The 21367-nt window shown below is 32.0% G+C and overlaps 1 protein-coding gene across 5 annotated transcripts in view; it reads left to right on the forward strand.

The window, feature by feature from the left end:
* Window positions 1-791: 791 nt before the first annotated feature.
* The window catches only part of LOC115890937 (zinc finger FYVE domain-containing protein 1-like), a 48328-nt gene continuing 27752 nt past the window's right edge, over window positions 792-21367 (forward strand). The window contains exons 1-5 of one of the 5 annotated variants that reach the window (XM_030911333.1): window positions 792-916; window positions 4817-5035; window positions 5274-5389; window positions 5539-5722; window positions 18346-18552. In XM_030911333.1, coding sequence (XP_030767193.1) covers window positions 4846-5035; window positions 5274-5389; window positions 5539-5722; window positions 18346-18552 — 697 coding nt within the window. In that variant the 5' untranslated portion in view covers window positions 792-916; window positions 4817-4845. Of the gene's footprint in view, window positions 917-4146; window positions 4763-4816; window positions 5036-5273; window positions 5390-5538; window positions 5723-18345; window positions 18553-21367 lie in introns of those variants that run through there. The other 4 variants (XM_030911324.1, XM_030911303.1, XM_030911311.1 and 1 more) reach the window with 4 other exon arrangements.

Raw genomic sequence — 21367 nt, forward strand, 5'->3', positions numbered from 1 at the left:
TTTTTTACCTGAAAAAAATAAAAAACTCGGTGAGTCACTTTTGAAACGCATCTGGTATATTTACTTGAACAGTTTTTGAATTACATATTTTGGTTTAATTATTAGAGTATACCTGAAAACTATATAAGGAAACATCTGAATTAAAATTACAGCCAACTGTCACTGTTGTGATCTTTCTCTTTGGCTTTGGACAAACTTTATAATCATTCTATTGTCTGTCCATTTGAGGGGGTATTTTCTGTCATTTTTTCGAAGTCGTCTGTCGAAACCTTCCCTGATTTCTTGGACAGACTTTATTTTACCTCAAAAACTAATTTTATTAGAGATATTCAGAGGTTCATATTAAAAAAGTGGAGAATTTGTCATTTTGGTTCACCCTGTAACAAATATCTTTACAGAGAAACTTCAAATAAAAAAAATGTTATATGCAAACCTGTCGTAATATTTACGATATTTTACGATTTTTTTTAAGAAAGCAATAATCTGTTGATTTTTTTGCACTAATTCATTTATTACACTCAATATTTTTTTATTTTAATTTTTATATTACATTTTTATGAGTATAAATTATAACATTTAAGTAAAGTTAGCTCTGGAAGTAAGATATAAAATATTAAAACATTCAATTCTTTGCTCCGTTACTCCGTTGGATCTTTGGATCAAAGATCCAACTCCGTCTAGGGCTCTTAGGAGCAACGAGAGAAAAATTAATGATAAAGGAAACACAAAAAGCAATCTTTTTTGGTACCGAAATTAATTTAACTGGTGTCAGTACGACACAAACCGAGCATCGGTGTATATCGCGCCAAACAATACCTGTCAAGTTTCTGTTCGATTCGTCTTATGTGTCTTAGTGTTGGCGGTTGGAGTCGCCATGAATGTTTGTAGGCATAATGTGGATTAATATATGTTTTGGGTAAGTGGTCAGTTAATCTTATTTTGATATTTTTAAAAAAACTGCTTCTCCTATAGTGCCTGAAGAAGCGACAATAAAGTCGCGAAACGTCGCAAAAACATTGTTTCCTTTCAAGCCTTCCCAAACACCCGCGATTTTTTTTATCTGCATATTAACTACTGGGAACTAACAATAATCATAATTTAAAAATAATATTCTCCCAGGATGGTATTAAAGAAAACTGGACAATTATGTTTATTTTATTCATATTATGGAATCTCCACTCCAAGTGTTGTTTGTTCAGCTTCGATAAATTCAAACACGTAAGATAAACACGTAGTAGGTAATATGATCTCGGGAAAAATAAAGAATATGTGTATTAAAGATCATGAAAAAGATTATTATTTTGAGTTCAAAATTAAAAAAGATTTTTGTAAAGACAAGAATGATAAAGTTTAAAAGAAGAATGTGTTTTTGTTTGATAATATAATGTATGTAAAGCATAACATATACTTGTTCAGTGATTTTTACTGAATAGTGTTGATTATTTATAATACCAAATTAATATCAAATATTTAAGTGATGGCTGAATACAATATGAATAAAATAACAATAAAATTGGTATATTTGCAATACAAAATTAAGTTTTAAGAATAAAGGTGTTACTAAAAATACTAAGAAATTCATATTTCTTTGTTTTAATTGGTCTAATGTTATTTACATTTTATGTAAGAATTATACCGTATTATCGAAAAAATCGGCGTCTACTTGGCCGATGACATTCCCTAAATAATTGTACACATAAAATAATTAACTAGAATTTTACAATCTTGGAAAATTTGATATTCTTGAACCTTGTTTCTAAATAATCTAAATTTTTTGATTTTCTTGGGATTTAGGTTCGGGAAAAACGCTGATTAAGTTTTCATTTGGTTTTTCATTATTTTTATTTGGTTAAAAAAAAACATTTTGGCTAACATTATAGCCTTCATCAGTGTTGTGTCATATGAAAAAAATAGTGTTGAATATAATCCAACAAATTACATATAAAATATTCACACCACGCACCACATAATGTTTACTGCGTACTCCATAGTCAATGTAGATAGTTTTAGTGTTAAGAATAATAATTTTAAAAAATATGTGGTCATCTTTTGATAAGTTTATATTAGTTTATTAATTGCAGTAAACATTATGTGGTGTGAATATTTTATATGTAATTTTTTGGATTATATTCGACACTATTTTTTTCATATGACACAATACTGATGAAGGCTATAGTTAGCCGAAACGTTTTTTTTTTAAACCAAATAAAAATAATGAAAGCCCAAATGAAAACTTAAATCAGCGTTTTTCCCGAACCTAAAAATCCCAAAAAAATCAAAAATTTTAGAATAATTTTACATATAAAATGCCAGCGATCTTCATTTCATAGCCATCGCTGACGCCTTTTTTTAGATGATATTGTATTATTTGTAAATATAATTTTTCGAACATTGATACTTGCAAAATATACGTATAAATTTTGTGAATGCAAATAATAATACATCAACTATTTGTAGATATTGAATGTTTTTTATTAAAATAGATCAATTTTCAAACCCCAAAATTTAAAATATATTTACATTTTACCCAATATCTTATGTACCTATACATTATTTTTATATTGTAAAACATTTGCTGCATTTGTATGGTTCATAATTTATTTGCCAAAGTATTTATTACTATAAATAGGTATATATGTTGTAGTTATTAACTGTATATTATGTATATTTCATGTAAACTATATCATTTTTAAAATACAAACCAAAAATCTGAGGAATAATTATGTTTTCCATGTATTCTACAACATATTTATTAATCCGTAGTATCTAACTAGCCTGACGTCATAAATCTCGCCCCAAGGCTGTTCTATTAGAGACGGCATTGGTTTAACCTCGGTTTAACGCAAGGACCAAATACGTTTAAATAAAATATACGACGGCCTCCCCATAAGAGCAATGAGGGTATTTACGTCGCAGTATTGAAGGAGGACAGAAAATCGAGTCGAATGGTTTCAAGACGAGAACAGTTAACTTAATAGGACTGCTCATTCAGCCAAAAGTGTCCGCCAGGTGCATGCGAAAACTACGCGCTTTGTGACGTCATTGTAGCCCTTGTCATGGTTATTAGTCCTTATCCGGCAACCAATAATACACACACGTGCATTATTGGTTACCGAATGCAAAACCTTCATTATTTAGTTTATTTATTTAAACACCTTACATGTATGCAGTATAGAAAATTAACTGTATAAATCGTATTAAATACTCGGATAATGCATTTTTAAGAACAGCAGTTCCCAGTGTATCACCTTTTGCAAGCATTCTTTTTAGAGTACTTCCATATTTTGCTTTAAAATAATTAATAAACAAAATCGTGGGCACTTAGTATGCACTTTGTCACAATCCACAACACAAAATGAACGTATTTATACACTCCATAGCTCTAAAAACTTTAAAGACACTTTTTCACATTTAAAATTGACAAAATAATTAACTCAAAATTTCTCAGCTGTTATTTTTATAAGTTTACCATAGGCAACTAATAATACACACTATCATGACAAGGCCACGAAGGCTTTGACAAGGGCTACAATGACGTCACAACTGTCAGCTGAAGCGCGGGAAGAGGCGAACGTACGTCTTATGAGCTTAATCTAAGCTTATGAGGATGAGCAATCCTATTAGTTTACCGTTCTTGGTTTCAAGGCATAGGTTCATCCTTTTTTTCAAGACATAGTCACCCTGGATGCTTACGTCACGCAGGGACCAGCGCTCCACAATGCGGCGGATGGTTATTCCATGGTTATTCTAGCGGGATAAAATCTCAGGGGCCATATTATATGGTTGGTTGATAAAAATGTATCGAAATACAAAGAATATATACGGCCAAAAAATAATTCATGCATTTTAATATCTATTGGAATGTCTACTATTTATTCTTATCAGTACATATTTTTGGCTTATTTCTAACCAAACGGTTTTGTCCCGCTAGATTTATCTTCCGCCGCACTGTGCGCTTGTCCGTCAAACGCAAAAATAACTGTCACTGGGAAACCAAAATCTTTAGCGCGAATTTCAACTCGGTCCCTAGAAAACGTAACAGTACAGGAAGATAGGAATCGAACTTAGATTAAGAACAATCTAAGAGAACAATCGAACTATCCTTATCTCTAAAGTATCCTTGAGTTTAACGATAGCTAGTGCGAAATCTAGTTACTTTTTCTGTAGTGCGAAAACTCCCATTGCATTTTTTTTTGAAGAAACATAACCAAATTTTATTAAAACGTCAAAATTTTGTGTAGCAGTCATTCTTATTTATATGGTGTTATTTGAGCCCTGTTTTACGAGATTTCTAGCACGTACAACCTTTACCATACCGTTGTTCAGAAGTATGAAGGTAATGTAGACTTTGTTGCACTACCGATGTCAATAAAAGTCAGTTTTCGCTGCATATTTAATGCGTTTTCACATGCTGATCAAAACGAGACACACACATATTTTGAATTTTATTTCACCGCTGGAACGTAATTTCACTCTGTCGTGATTTTATTTTTGTTTTTCTTGGTAGATGCGAATGTTGGATGAGAATTTAACGGGAGTTTAGTTGTGTTCTTATGTCGTACAAGTGTGCAGTGTTTCGTGTTGATGAACTTAAAAATACTTACCTACTTTGTGCGCAATTAAAACAATGATGGGTGTCGAGGTCGGAGAACCGAGAGTAACAAAAAAATGTAATTATTTTTTTCTCGCATTCCTATATGGCATTATTTCTCCAAATTCTGCTTATTAATAAAGCTACAATGCATGTGTTTTGCGGAAAACTGTACTTCCAATTAAATATATCTTTTTAAATACAATAACTATCATTTTTTTTCAGTAATATTTTTTAATAAACTATCAACAAACATGGACAATACTTTAGCGAGTGAGATTAAAAGAAAGCATAGCACAATAAGCGGACATTCCCCATTAGTATTAAATTCCTTGGATCCAACTATAAATAACCATGTCTGTGAGCCTGAAGAAAATGCATTGGAGCCGAAGAAAGATATACCCATTTTGTTACAGCAATTGGATTCATTAAATATTCTATCAGGTCAGTTTAGTATGTTTTTAATTATCATTTATTTTTTGATTATTAAACCCCAGATTTTTTTTGTATTGCTGTCATTGCTGATTTTTATTCTTATTGTTTGTTTACTTATGTGTAAAAGTTTTATGATTATGTGTAGGTACTATGCATAATTAATGGTCATCAAGCCTAAGCCCACATGATCATTAACCTTTTTAATCATGATGTTTTAATTTAAATTTTATTTTTTTCTGTCTACTAGATGAAGTTGATAATCTTGGACAAAAAAGTATCCTTTTACTGGATGACACCGAAAACTTGAGAATTAAATCAGAAGATGCTTTTATCAAGTCACTGAATTTAGAACCTAGGAAAAAAGTAAGTAGGTTTTGAAAGTAATTGTTGTATTTTTAACTAGTTTGGAATAAATTTATTATATTTTATGCAACTTCTAAGTCCAAGTCTATATTATGACATTTATTGAAACAAAAATGTTTTATGAATCTATAAGAATATGATTTTTGCAGGTCAAAGTAGTATCAATTTTTGGTAATACTGGTGAGGGCAAGTCACATACATTAAATCATGTTTTCTTCAATGGCGAAGACATATTCAAAACCTCTTCATCGCAAGTGTCCTGTACTATAGGTGTGTGGGCCAAATACGATACAAAAATGAATGTTATCTGTTTAGATACTGAAGGATTACTAGGTAAGTGCCTTTAAAAATATTCTCATTCTTTATATGTATGTCATAAAAATAAGTAGGTATGTCGTCGGTGAAAAGTGTTAAACTGCTAACTTCATTTTATAGAAGAGCAGAAAAACGGTACAAGAAATATGTACAAATGTAGCAAGTTATTCATGCGTTAATATGATAAAGAGATAACAATAATATTTATTGGGGAACAATAAAAGTTAATATTTTGTTAAAAGTAGAAGCAGGAAGGACACTAATACTGTTTTTATATTCATGCGTTCAGTGTTGCCAACTTTCTGAAATAGAATTTCCCACGAAGACGGTCAAAATTTCCCGTTTTTTCTATAAATTCCCACGAGTTCTCAAATCCAATTTACTGACGTAATACACAATACAGATGTTTTTTACCTGAAAATTTAAAATTTTTCCAAATTCTCCAATTTTTAAAAAAAATTCCAATTTGCTTTGCAAATATACTTTTTTTTTCGCGAAAAAAAAACTCATACGCGTGTTCTTGGAATCGAAATATACCATTCCTAGAAATTTTGCACTTTTTCAAAATTCCTCATGCATTTGAGGGGCGGGGGTATAAGAATCATGTCTGATGCCAACCGAAAATATATATTTAGTTGCAGTAATGCTAGTTTGAATTTACTCACTTTGCTAAGAAATGAAGAGCTAAGTGAGAATTTCCCACGAATATGGTGTTTTGGGCTAAATTTTCCTTTCCCTGTGGTTCTCGAAATATCCCACGAATCGGGAAATTTCCCACAACTTGCATGCGTTTTTCACACAGTCCCACAGAAATTTTCCACAAGCCCCACACTGCATGCGTTAGGGACGGAAGCGACGTCATGGAAATAATTTCTTTTGTCAGTAATTGTTAGTTTGGTTTGACGTTTTACTTGACACTCTGACGTTGTTTTTAACTCTTTTGAATTTATTGTGCGTTTCTGAGTTATATGTATAGTGTATTTTATGTTATGTCTTGTTTATTTTATAATCAGTGAGATTATTGTAGATCTTAGATGGAGGCTTGAAAAATAGTTAAAGGTGGAGCGATCGGTTGATAAATAAAAAACATAAAAAATAATGGAACAATTTTTATGAGCACATAATTATATAATACCTATATGTTTTACGAGTAGTAATCCATTCAATTAAACCATTCGTTTGGAGTTAACTAATTATGTTTTTATTCTTGCATTTACACATTTTTTTTGGGTACACGTCAAAGATAATTAAGATACGTCAATTTTATTAATTTTATAATTTTATTTAATAACTTTAACTAATTTATCTTTATTAAAAATATATTTTTTAACAATAACTAATAATATTTATTGAGTCAATGTATAATAAAATTATCAACTTATTAAGTTTACCAAACCTTCTACAATTTAAACAAATATTAAATTGATTAAAGGCTACCAATAAGCGTTATTTTATATATCAGTAATTAAGTCACTGTTCGTGATATATCGTCGTTTTGTCTTTTACTGCTTAAAGGATATTTGAAAAGAACTATAGAATGTCTTGAAATAGAAAATTAGTTTTTTTTTATTAACATTGGTATTTTAGGTGATATAGTCTATAAAATGAATAACTTTGAATTTTGACCGTTATTTTTTACCAACATGGCAAATATAAAATCCCTTGTCAAAAAAGTTACTGATATTCTTTAAATTGAGTGCTTGAACGAATCAGATAGGTAACTCTTTTTACTTTCGTGAAATAGAAAAGGAAAATAATAAAACAAGTGACAGTTCTTGCAAAAATCAACACGAATTGTCATAATTGTCAAAAATAAAATGTCATCAGCTTTTGACATTTCTAAATATCAGACCAATGCCGTCTCTAATAGAACAGCCTCGGAGCGAGATTTATGACGTCACGCTAGTTAGATACTACGGATTAATAAATATTATGTTGTAGAATATAGGGAAAACATAATTATTTCTCGTATTTTTGGTTTGTATTTTAAAAATGATATAGTTTACATGAAATATACATAATATACAGTTAATATAATATATATTTGAGGTGTGTAGTGTGAATATTTTATGTGTAATTTTTTGGATTATATTCGACACTATTTTTTTCATACGACACAACACTGATGAAGGCTATAATGTTAGCCGAAACGTTTTTTTAAACAAAAAAAAGTAATGAAAAACCAAATGATAACTTAATCAGCGTTTTTCCCGAACCTAAATCCCAAGAAAATCAAAAATTTTAGAATAATTTTACATATAAAATGACAGGGATCTTTATTTCATAGCCATCGTTGACGCCTTTTTTTCTATGATATTATATTATTTGTAAATATAATTTTTCGAACATTGATACTTGCAAAGTATACATATAAATTTTGTGGATGCAAATAATAATACATCACTATTAGTAGATATTGAATTTTTTTTTGTTAAATTAGATCGATTTTCAAACCCCAAAATTTAAAATATATTTTACATTTTACCCATTATCTTATGTACCTATTCATTATTTGTATATTGTAAAACATTTGCTGCATTTGTATGGTTCATAGTTTATTTGCCAAAGTATTTATTACTATAAATAGGTATATATCTTGTATTTATTAACTGTATATTATGTATATTTTATGTAAACTATATCATTTTTAAAATACAAACCATAAATACGAGGAATAATTATGTTTTCCATGTATTCTACAACATATTTATTAATCTGTAGTATCTAACTAGCGTGACGTCATAAATGTCGTTCCGTGGCTGTTCTATTAGAGACGGCATTGCGTCAGCATGGCCGCAAGTTGCTAACCTAATAAAATTAACACTAGAAAAGCCCGCGGGAACTGTCAAATTCAAAGTTATTCGTTTCACAGACTATATATGATACCTATAGGCTTGGTGCATTCTCCGCCGGTGCTGCCACCGCCGGAGAATATCGTAAATAAAGAATACATACACGGGTTTAAATGGCGAGTAAACGAAAAAATTAGTATATAATTATTTTTCCAAAAGTATTAGAAAGTATAATTTGTGGAAATTCTAAACAAAAAAAAGGTAAATATTTTGATATCTTGAGAAGGTCTAACTTGCATTATAATTTATTATTCCAGTTAAAAAAAATTAGATGAGTTCAACTACGGTAGCAAGCATAGTTTTATCACCGGTTTTACTAGTGGGGCATAATTGGAGCTATTTCGGCTATAACGAAATTTTTTAAAGGTACATATTTATAATTTTAGAAGATGTTTATAAAACATTTAAGCATTAGTTAAAAAAGTATACCATTAATATTGTAAATTATATTTCATCCTCTCATAGTATATGTCTATTTAATTTTTTGATTACTCATTTGTTTCGTCGAACTGCTTGAATCCATTTTTGCTATTGATCAAATCGGTGTAAGAAATTATGAAGCTATAAAATGTTGTTTCGGGAGAGTTGAATATCCGGGAAAGTTGAGTTATTGAATGTTATTGCACTTAACAACGCCTTAATTACGCTCTCCTTTACGCGTTAACATTTTTTTGGTCAATTTTATTAACATTTGAAATTGTCACAACACAACAAGACGCAAGGCGCCTAGTTCGAATTCTTTTTCACTTATTTTCTACTACCCGAAACAGCGTTACATCACACAAACCTCGTACCTGAGTGTTTTATCACAGATTAGGTATCCTATAAGTATACAGATAAAAATCTTATCCCTAATTCGTGGTACGAAAATTGTTTTTTATGACGATGTGCAAACGAGTAAAATTTCCTGTGCGCAAAAATAAACTCGCGTAAAATAACAATAAACAGCGTAATAGAGAGATATCGCTAAACCGAAATGCGTGCATGGATGTTAATAAGGCCAGGTGTTATTTCCTTTACGTGAGGTGGTATTAACTCTCTTCATTTATAGTTATCGGATCGGAAAGAATTCTGTTCGCGTTGCGTCCGCTATTTAAACTTAACCTAACTTTAAATTTATAACTTTGAAATTGTTTTGTTTACTAGGTATTTTAAAACTAAAGGGCTAAAGTGCTTATTTCCAGTGCTTTATTGTTCAACTGCCAGTGGGTTTAGGGCAACAAGCAACATATTCTCTTAGAAGGGCTAAGTTGTCATCTGCTGTAAACCTAAACCTCTTTATAGGTTCTTTAATATTGGAAGAGGTGGAATCCATATTTTGGGCCATATTTATTTAATTAAAACTAATCCCAGCTACTTAAATATCAAATTACCTAATAAAACTAAAGTAATAATTCAAAACAATTCAAACATAACCTAAAATAAAAGATCTCGCCGGCCGGCCTCGGTTGTCAAATACCCGCACAGGCCCATTTAAGCAATTTTTAAACGTTTAGAAATAGCGCTTGAGTAATTGATCTGCAAATTACGTCAGGCGGTAACGTTATTAGCGGGTGTTGCGTTAAAAATTGACTCGCGCATATCGTAACCATGATAAGGTACGCGTAAATACTGCGTGACGCTATTCGGTTTTCCGATATCTCTATAATAACTATGCCGGTCAGGCGCAGTGCACAATTTTAGAGGCCATAAGTGGGCGTGCTATGTGCGCAAACTAGTAACATAACTAGTACCCGATTCTGAAAATTGGAACCACGAAAAACAATAAAGAAAAAACAAAGTTTATAATCTGTATAATCTGAGGTTTGGTTTGGTTTGGCAAAAAAAAGCAGAAAACTAAAATACTTAAATATTATGACAAAACTCCGATTTCAATCTTATTTTAATGTGATCGACATGATTGATTCTGACGTAGAGTGCGCTGCGGTCGGAATGTGTTGAAATCAACTGAAATGCACCGCCTATAGCCGTTTTGACTTTTACTACTTAAAGGATATCTGAGAAGAACTATATAGAACGCCCTGAAATAGGAAATCAATAGTTTTAGGAACATTGTTATTTTAGATAATATTTGATATGGGGGATTAGGAATGCTGGGTATAAATTCTTAAGCGTCATATTTACTACGCGCTGACGAGTGATTAAATTCGTCCATGCGTTCATAAACGCATAGCGATTATGCTGCGGTTCGTCGATGTAATTCGTTAGTTCGTTTGGAAATTGTTGTTGGGTTCTGCTGAACCGCCTCGTCGCACAATCTATCGCATCGACGCATGGCGCATCAAATAGTCACACTGACGTACCGCATCAGCGCATAGTGAGTATGGGGCTTAAAAATAGATTATTTTGCCACATGGCTACGATAAATTTATCTTTAAGTTTCCTAAACTATTATGATCAATGTGATTAGTTATCAATTTTTAATCAAAATTATTTTTGTTTCTAATACAACAAAATATGTGTATTAATAGCAACAACTACACACATGTTTTATATATTATACAAATCGCTTATGTTTAATAAGATCCTTGATCTTTTGCAGCAAAAGAATGCTAATTTTGTAAGATTTGTGATACTCATGTAGAATTTTTAATAATGAACTCCGATAGTGATTAATTAATGATACATTTGTCCAGATAACCTTGTGATACTAGAAAATATTTCGAACGTTGTTTCATGGCCCACACGGGTATTTACGTAAATCGGTCAATATTTTTTTAAAATAATAATAACGTTACGTGTATTGTGACGTATGATGTAAAAGTATCACTAGCCGTTAAATAAATGATAAGTTTGAGTATGTTTATTAAAAGTTTGTTATCTTTCTAAAACGCAATTTATAGATTTTACGCTGGGATGTTTAGGTCAGGGAACAAAACTTTAGGTCTCAATACAAATGATCAATTTTTAGTTTTCTGGATACTACATGGAGGAAAATGACCATTATCCCATTTGTTTCGAGGTTTACACAAAAATGTTAAATATAAAAGTTATAGGGAGGTTAAAATACACATTTTAAAATTATTATAATAGTTCAGTCATTGGGGATTTTTGCTTGGAAAAAAGTCCGGAAGTTTTGCAACTTTGCAGGTTTATAGGTTTTGGGGTCCCTAACTAAAATCCATAAAATGCACATTTCCAGACTTGCCGCCGGTGCCGCCATCTTGCCAAGATGGCGCCCAAAATCGGTATTTTGTGAATATCTCAAAAACTATGCATTTTTCGCAAAAATTTGAGGATAGCAAAATTAAAGAGAATAAAATTTCCTATAAAAAAGGTTGCATGAAAATTTTCGCTAAAGTCAACCGTTTAGGCACAAAATCCCTGGAAATTTTACAATTTTGCGTAAAATATGATATATTATTTATAGTCGATTTTCCGAAATCAAATGTCGATTAGGGTTCAGTAAAACTAGTTTTAGTTTAGTTTCTTCAATTTTGTCATAAAACAGTGGCGTATCATTAATTCGCTCATTAATTTATGAATAATTAATTTTAATTATTGAAAATGTGTACTTGTTACTGTGAAAATGTGTACTTGTTGTTTTTTAACGTGGTCTCCCCAGAGGCATAGTCCACTAGATAAATTAAAAACTTTAACTTATCTGCACAAGCCCGACGGATCTGGCTCATTGATGTCAAAGTCGATCGTGTCTGCTGTGCTAGGCTCATCAGGGTGGTCTCTCAATACGTCCAACTCTTTATCTTCAGCCGCCAGAGGAATATCTACAGGCAAGTCCAACTCCTCTTCATCGGATTCGTCGAGTGACACTTCAGTGACGTTGTCACAGGATTTTCTATTGCAGTATGCACAAATCATTGAACATTTTAATCCTGCTTTTCTGCATCCGCAGGCTTTACCATAGTTGTTGGTTTGGAGTTGCATAAAGGACAGGATAAAAATGCCAACAGGGATTTTGGAGCTGGATCTTTCAACGTTGTGACTGGAGTAATGCCTGTTTTTGTTTTCTTCCATCCCTATTCTTCGGCATCTTTGGTACGACCAGACCAATGCTGAACCTGGTGGTAAGTTCGCAATGAATGTTGTCCAGCACGACAATTAATTATTCATAAATTAATGAGCGAATTAATGATACGCCACTGTTTTATGACAAAATTGAAGACACTAAACTAAAACTAGTTTTAGTGAACCCTAATCGACATTTGATTTCGGAAAATCGACTATACATAATATAACTGATTTTGTGCCTAAACGGTTGACTTAAGCGGAAATTTTCGTAAAACCTTTTTTATAGGAAATTTCATTCTCTTTAATTTTGCTCTCCTCAAATTTTTGCGAAAAACGCATAGTTTTCGAGACATTCACAAAATACCGATTTTGGGCGCCATCTTGGCAAGATGGCGGCGCCGGCGGCAAGTCTGCAAATGTGCATTTTATGGATTTTAGTTGGGGACCCCAAAACCTATAAACCTGCAAAGTTTCAAAACTTCCGGACTTTTTTCCAAGCGGGCCCCTTTTTTGATCCCCAATGACTGAACTATAAAATATACATTATGGTTTGGCGAGTCATCAACTATAGGGAGGAGGGTCATGGTCAGGTTCTCACAATAGGAATTGACCTCAAATCCAAGGAGGCAATAGAGAAAGAAGGACATATCCTCTATTACAGATACGGGACAACACCGGTATCAGGTCTAAGGAGAGACCAAGTTAAAGAGGTGGAAAAAATGGAGACAGATCCTCCAGCCTACACCTCACGGATACTTCACTCGAAGGCAAGCTTCTCGACTGTGAAGGGCACGGAGGGGCAAACTCCAACCGTGGAAGGGTGTGTACCCTCGGAGGAAGAACATCTGTTGTCAGATGAGGATGGGAAATACCCTGTCCCCTCTACAACAGAGGTATGATGGGTTATAGACTGTGTAATGCAAATACGTTTAAATAAAATATACGACGGCCTCCCCATAAGAGCAATGAGAATTTACGTCCCAGTATTGAAGGAGGACAGGAAATCGAGTCGAATGGTTTCAAGCTTTGAATAAGAAGACTAAGGAAGGAGCATATCAAAAATCTTAGGTCCACCGCGATGGGCGTCAAATATGGCCGACTTAAATTCCGGTTTATCAGTGCCGTTCTAATTTTATTAAAAAAATGTAAAACTATGATGTAGGGTAGACGTGGGGTAGACTCAATAATTTTATTTTTATTTTACGTTGGGAATAAATGTTGGTAGTTATTAAAATTGTTATAAAAATATAAAATTCTAATAAAATTATTTATAACCACAAACATCCGATACGCTACTGAAGCAGGTAAGTCAAATTGACGTATCTAAATTCTTTGACATCTAATTTTTGACGAGTAGGAAATAAAAGCAAAAATGCAAGAACAATATATAATTAGTTAATTTAAATGAATTTCGTAAATGATCGGTTTACTACACGTATGTATATTATATAGTCACTTACTAGCGAAAAATTGTTCCATTTTTCCACTCGATTTTTGCCGAGATCTAACGCACGCTACACAACCAACTATTTTACAGTCTTTTTCGACAAATCGCAATAGTGTCACTGTTAATTTAAGTTCTGCCACAATTTCCATCTAGATTTACTATCTTTATACAACTATCAGTAGTAGAATAAATAATAAATAACATAAAATAAGCTCCGTAAAGACTGACAAATCCACAAAATTTCAAATCAAATTCAAATGTGTCAAAAGAATCGTCAAACAGAACTGTCAAGGATCCCCACCCTAGAGTCCTTTTTCCGCCCACCATGCATGAATACATGGATAGCATTATGCTCCTTCCTTAGTCTTCTTATTCAAAGGTTTCAAGACAGGTTCATCCTTGTCAAACCTCCTACAACACAAGGATAGACTTATGTAGGAAATGCATTGAAATTCTTTGTGCTTTTATGGTGCTTTTTCCGCCCACCATGCATGAATACATGGATAGCATTATGCTCCTTCCTTAGTTTTCTTATTCAAAGCTTAGTTTTCATAGTAACTAAATAATCATAGATAAATGCAACAAGTTTAGATTGGAAAGCCCGTAAAAATTTTAGGTCGCGAAATTATTTTGGGTCGCGACCGTTATACGCGATCTGGCGCTGCTATAGCGGTCGCTAAGAACAACGGCAAACAAAAACAGAAATAATTTTCTCTTGTCAAAGTCAGAATCTTCAAAAATCATAATAATCTTTCAAAATCTAAACCGCTCTCGGTATACCCCGCATAGATAAATGCAACAAGTTTAGATTGGAAAGCCCGTAAAAATTTTGGGTCGCGAAATTATTTTGGGTCGCGACCGTTATACGCGATCTGGCGCTGCTATAGTGGTCGCTAAGAACAACGGCAAACAAAAACAGAAATAATTTTCTCTTGTCAAAGTCAGAATCTTCAAAAATCACAATAATCTTTCAAAATCCAAACCGCTCTCATTAAAGAAACTCCGAAAAGTGTTTATAGCGTCCATTTTCAAAGTAATAATTGCTATCTTGTGAGTTTAATTCAAGTTTTATTTACTCCAACCGGTGATAATTGTGGAAAAGTGGCATTAAAAACTTAAAAAGCTGTGCTGTGAACTGTGAACTGCAAAAACCATCGTGGATCGTGGCATAACGTCGGTTTCCAATGTTTCATAGGTATTTCATACATGTCCTTATATAAAATAAAGTTTCTTGTATGCAACACACTGTCTTTTATTTATAAAATTAAACGAAAATAATAATAAATTTGAATAAACAATATTTGGCGATATAATTCCGAAACAAGCCGAACCGCTCCGAAATTTTCAAAAGTTTTGGGTCGCGACCGTTGCAAGAATAGCGCCAAATAGTGTTTACATTGTCCTTATGGGCACTTTCCAATCTAAACTTGTTTCATTTATCTATGTAAATAATCAATTCGACCAAAAATCGAAAAATACATTTTAATTATTTGATTTTCAAACACAGTTTGGTGTGGAATTTTCTTACTGAATACCACACGAGGTCAAATTAAATCCGGACATTTTTTCTCGCTCATGAATATTTTTAGAAAATTATCCCTCGTCTTCGACTCGGAATATTCATGAGCTCGAAAACATTTCCGGAAATAATTTGACTTCTAGTGGTATTACTAGTGAAAATATTTCCAAAGCACCTTTTTACATAGAATTGAATAGTTTAAGTGTAATTTTCTTATTGATTTTTTATAAGGGTGCTACAAATTCGAGGTACGAGCATTGGTATCTCGGTAACCGTAATAGATACGAACATGGTTAAATTGGGGCAAAGTTGCGGTTTGGGATGATCACCAAGATACCATCAAAAAAGTTTTAAAAATTTCAGGGTTTTTTGTCTCATAGCCACTTTATAAGGTCTATCTGATAGTATTTATATATTTTCAAATTAGCTGATAATTTGTGAGATACAGAGGCCAACTCAATTTTTTTTTAATACGGACCTGCATTTTTTATTTTAAATTTTGAAAGAACTCGCTTTCCTGAGTACAATGATATGCCACACTTAATTCTTCTTTTGTTTCGAACATTTCAACACAATTTATTTAAACTAACTTTAAGTCCGGCTCTGTTTTTTTAAATATTTAATCTATTCATCGTTACAATATTGATAAGCTTTCAAAATTAACAATGATGTGGGGTAAAACATTGAATATCGAAAATCAAATGCAATAAAATAATAAAAAATAATATACAAATGAATACATTTACTTCACGTCATTTGTAAAAGTAAAATCAATACATCTCAACATTTACAATAAAGAGTTCAAAATGCATTCAGAAATATAAGAAGAAAATTCAAAGAGCTATAAATAAAACTGAACGAAAAGTAAATTTGTGCAATAGGGAGGGTGGTAACCCTTTCGAACATGTAGAGCATTAGAAACTAGTTTATAGAAGTTGATTTATTTATAATAACTACGATTAATATTATGCATATTATTAGGTCGCACACTGAGATTTCAAATTCACAATAAAATAAGTTAAAAATAATATCTTTAAATTGCTGACCTGGATATAATTTATTTGAATCTTCCAATTGTTTAAATTTTTCTTATTCAATGTTAATTAGCGCTGGTCAATATTGTTGCGGTGCATATAATCAGATTAAATAATTTAAAAAACCAGAGTCGGTCTTGAAATTATTTTAAATAATAATTAAATAGTTTTGTTGTTGATAAGGTACCCAAAACAAAAAAAGTATAAAGTGTGGCATATCGTTGTACTCAGGAGACCGAGTTCTTTCAAAACCGGAAATAAAAAATGCAGGTCCGTATTTCAAAAAATTAAGTTGCCCTCTGTATCTCACAAATTATTAGCTAATTTGAAAGTCTAAAAATACTATCAGATAGCCTGAATAAAGTGGCTATGAGAATGTGCAATTAGTTTTTTGATTTTCTTAAAAGTAACGACAGGAAAAAATAAAATTGATTTTCAAAAAAATCCGTTTTTTCCAAAAAACTCAACAATCCTTGAAATTTTTAAAACTTTTTTGATAGCATCTTGGTGAACATCCCAAAGGGCAACTTTGCCCCAATTTAACTGTGTTCGTATCTATCACGGTTACCGAGATACCAATGCTCGTACCTGGAATTTGTAGCACCCTGTATAGGACACCCTGTATAGTTTTAATTTATTGAAAAGAATTTAAAATTACCTTTCCAAAAATATAGCATACTTGATATCTTGTTCGATTCCTCTTCGAGATATAGATTTTTTAGAAATTCGCCCACTTTGAACAAGTAGGCTTTGAACGGCGCCGGCTGTAATGTAAAAAAAAATCTAGCTGTGAGCAGCAATTAAATCGAAAATAATATTTGCAATAAGAGATGCAGAATTTTATAACAATTTAAACTATATTAAACATCAACATATTTAAATTATATCTAATAATAATAAAAATTAATAGAAACCAAGGCATGCTATTTTGCTACAGGTGTGGTTGACACGTTTTCTGTTATGGACGGACGGGGCCGTTTTTGAACAATTCTCGCGGAACGCATTAACTCAGTAGGGCTCGTCAAGTAATTCTAATTCTTGTCTAAATTATACACGCAATTTAAAAATAAGAACCTTTATTCTTCCGCAAAGATAAAAATCCTCTAAGGATAACAGGCACTAAGTCCGGCGGCCTCGACGGCCAACGGCTGGGATCTTAGTGAGCTATTCAGTTATTCTCGAAATTGGCTGAAAAATTTGCTGACAACTTCGGCGTCCTGAGGCGGTGCCTTGTCTTGGAAAGATATGTTTTCAAGTTCCATTAGGGTCAGATCATCAATAAGGGGTCCAAAGCCTACTAGTTAAAAGTGGCGAACTTTTAAAAATTTTGTATTTCGAAGGGGACTATAACAAGATATCAAGTGTGCTATATTTTTGGAAAGGCAATTTTAAGTTCTTTTCACTTAATTAAAAATATACAGGGTGTCCCAAATAAAAAATCATTTTTTTCTGTTGATAACTCTTAAATTATTATTTAAAAAAAATTATACTGAAACCATTAAATTTTACGTAAAAAGGTGCTTTGGAAATGTATTCATAAAAATACAACATTTTTCATAGCAAAAAAGCTACGGCGATTTTTTAAAAATGCACATTTTTGAAAAACACCCCGTAACTCCAAAACAGTAACAGATATTGATGTGCGGTTTTCACAATCATGTTTTTGATAAAAATTGAGCTCCAGACACCGATATTAGTTTTCGTCTATCTCCTATAGAAACGGGTGTTTCCCTCTAAAAGTGTCGAATTTGACCCACCCAGTACATATATGAAGAGAAAAAATAATTAATTTACCACTAACTAAATTTAATTTGTTTCAGGTATAACGAAAAAAGAAAACCAACGTACTCGACTGTTGCTAAAAGTTCTGGCCGTATCCGACATAATAATTTACCGTACGACAGCCGAAAGACTCCAGAAAGACATGTACACGTTTCTAGGGGGCGCGTCTAAAGCTTACAAAGACCACTTTAGCAACGCCTTACACAAAGCATTAATAAAGACTGATGGAGATAAAATTAATCCAGGTAAAATCATTGTAAATTTTTCTCAAATCAAATCAAATCATTTATTTCATGTTAATAGATACAAGTATCCTTACACAAAGTCATATTTTGTAAAATGCAAAATTATAAAATAAGCACAATAATTATCAAACAGTAATTTAAAGTACACAAAAAAGCAATAAATGCACAATGTAAATGTTTTGACCTATAACCACGCTATAACCCTTCACTGCTTTCTAAAAAATCAGTAACACTAAAATAAGCCATATCGAGAAGGTAGCTTTTAATTGTCGTTTTAAATTGATGTCTTGGTAAATTTCTGACATTTTGAGATAATTTATTAAAGCATGCAGGAGCATAATGAAGGCTGGAGTTCCAAGATCTTCCGAGGCGCAAATGAACAGACTTTATATTCATTCTGTTTCTGGTTGCATAATTGTGTTGTTCATCATGCGTAGCATATAGTTCTAGGTTATCCTTCACAAATAAAAGACATTGGAGGATATAGCAACATGGAAGTGTCAGTATTCCCAGTCTTCTGTAGGCGTTTTTTGTATCTGCTTGATAACTTAAATTTGACAAAATTCTCAATGCTTTTCTTTGCAGTCCAAACAGTCTCTCAGCATGAGCTGAGTGACTCCAAACAAGTATTCCATAAGTAAGCACCGAGTGAATGAGAGCATGATAGGCAGCTACTAACACATCACTCTCCACACACTTAGCCAATCGCCGAAATGCATACATGCTTATGGAAACCTTCCTTGCCACATAGTCTACTTGACTTTCAAAACTCAGTTTTGTGTCAAATTTTATTCCCAGAAATCGGACACTGCAGAAATCTACTTTATATTTTGTTTTAAGAGAAAAAATAACTCTTTCTGTTTTAGTGTTATTCAGGCATAATCGGTTGTCACAACCAGTCACCAACATTTAGCAAAATCGATTCAAAATTAGTTTGAATTTCTTCAGGGGGTTTCCGGGCACATAAGATAGTAGTGTCATCGGCAAACAAAATCAAATTATTCTGAAGTGTAGCCACGGGTAAATCATTAATGTAAATTAAAAACAATAAAGGTCCTAATACTGAGCCTTGCGGAACCCCATATTTTACAACACTCACATCAGAGAGCGTACCGTTGGCAAATGTTTGTTGAGATCGGTTTACAAGATAATCAGCCAATAATTTCGAACTCATATTATTTACTCCATAATATGAAATTTTCTGTAAAAGTATGTTGTGCTCCACACAATCAAAGGCCTTGGTAAGGTCACAGAAGACCGAACCAACATAGTTACCGCTCTCAAAACCCTCAATTATATCTTCCATCAAACGAATGCAAGCCATTGTAGTAGATTTTCCTTTACGAAACCCAAACTGATTCTCTATGAACAAGTTATTACATTCAAAGTAATGTGTTAACTGGTGTTTCAATAAACATTCAAAAATTTTTTGAAAAAGTGTGGGTATTAAAGCTATAGGTCTATAATTATTCACACTTTCAGGATCACCTTTTTTAAATACTGGTACGATTTTGGAAATTTTTAAACAATTGGGATACGTACCGTCTCTTATACATCTATTGAATAATTTAGTTAGAGGATATATTAATAAATTTATTACTTTTTTTAACTAGTGGAATGGTCATGTTATAAATATCTTTACTATGCTTATTTTTTAACGAATTTACGGCGGTTCGAGTTTCTATGAAAGTTACCTCTCTAAAGGAAAAATTTAGGTTTAGTTTTCTAAAAGTTCTTTTAGAAAATTAGGCCTTTTTTACCTTGAAATGAACTTCTTAGATAAGACTTATGTGGAAAAACATGTTCCTCATAAAAATAATTTATTATATTTTCTATGGTATGTTCCCGGATTGTCTTTACAAGAGGAAAAACATTTTTATTATTGACCTTTTGAGAAAAATGAAATTGAAAATACGAAAATATGGTTGATTTTTTTCTAAGTCCTATAGATCAAAACGCGTTTCTATGGTAATATAACTTCGTTTCCATTCTTTGATAGATTGTTATTCATAGAATTTTAGCTAACTTAATATTTTTCGTTTTAAAACGTCAAAGAAGCACAAAATTTATTTAGTTCAATGCTACGGAAAGGGTGATGATCGTTATCGAAAAATATGATACTTTTGGCGCACAGACAGTATTTTATAGTGCGTCAAAATGAAACAGTAGAAGTTAATGTAAGAGGTTTTTTTCTAAGATTATGATTAATAGTGTTACCTCTTTATAGTTAGTATAGTCTATAAAATGAATAACTTTGAATTTTGACCGTTATTTTTTACCAACATGGCAAATATAAAATCCCTCTGTCAAAAAGTTACTGATATTCTTTAAATTGAGTGCCTGAACGAATCAGATAGGTAACTCTTTTTACTTTCCTGAAATAGAAAAGGAAAATAATAAAACAAGTGTCAGTTCTTCCTCTTCTTGCAAAAATCAACACGAAATGTCATAATTATCAAAAGTAAAGTGTCAGCAGCTTTTGATATTTCTAAATATCAGACCAATACCGTCTCTAATAGAACAGTCTCGGAGCGAGAGTTATGACATCACGCTAGTTAGATACTACGGATTAATAAATATGTTGTAGAATACATGGAAAACATAATTATTTCTCGTATTTCTGGTTTGTATTTTAAAAATTATATATAGTCTGTCCAACGAGAAGATCCTTGACAGTGATAGATGTGTCTGTCATTTTAATTTCAAAGTAGTTTATTTTATTTTACAAAGAAATAAGTTGGTAGAACTGGAACGCATAGCAGGAAATTAATATATGTATTTAAAATTTGACTGACAAGTAACTTCAAAATATTGT

Source organism: Sitophilus oryzae, unplaced genomic scaffold (genome assembly GCF_002938485.1).
Source record: "Sitophilus oryzae breed Bouriz unplaced genomic scaffold, Soryzae_2.0 scaffold_1178_pilon_pilon, whole genome shotgun sequence".
NCBI lineage: Eukaryota > Metazoa > Arthropoda > Insecta > Coleoptera > Curculionidae > Sitophilus > Sitophilus oryzae.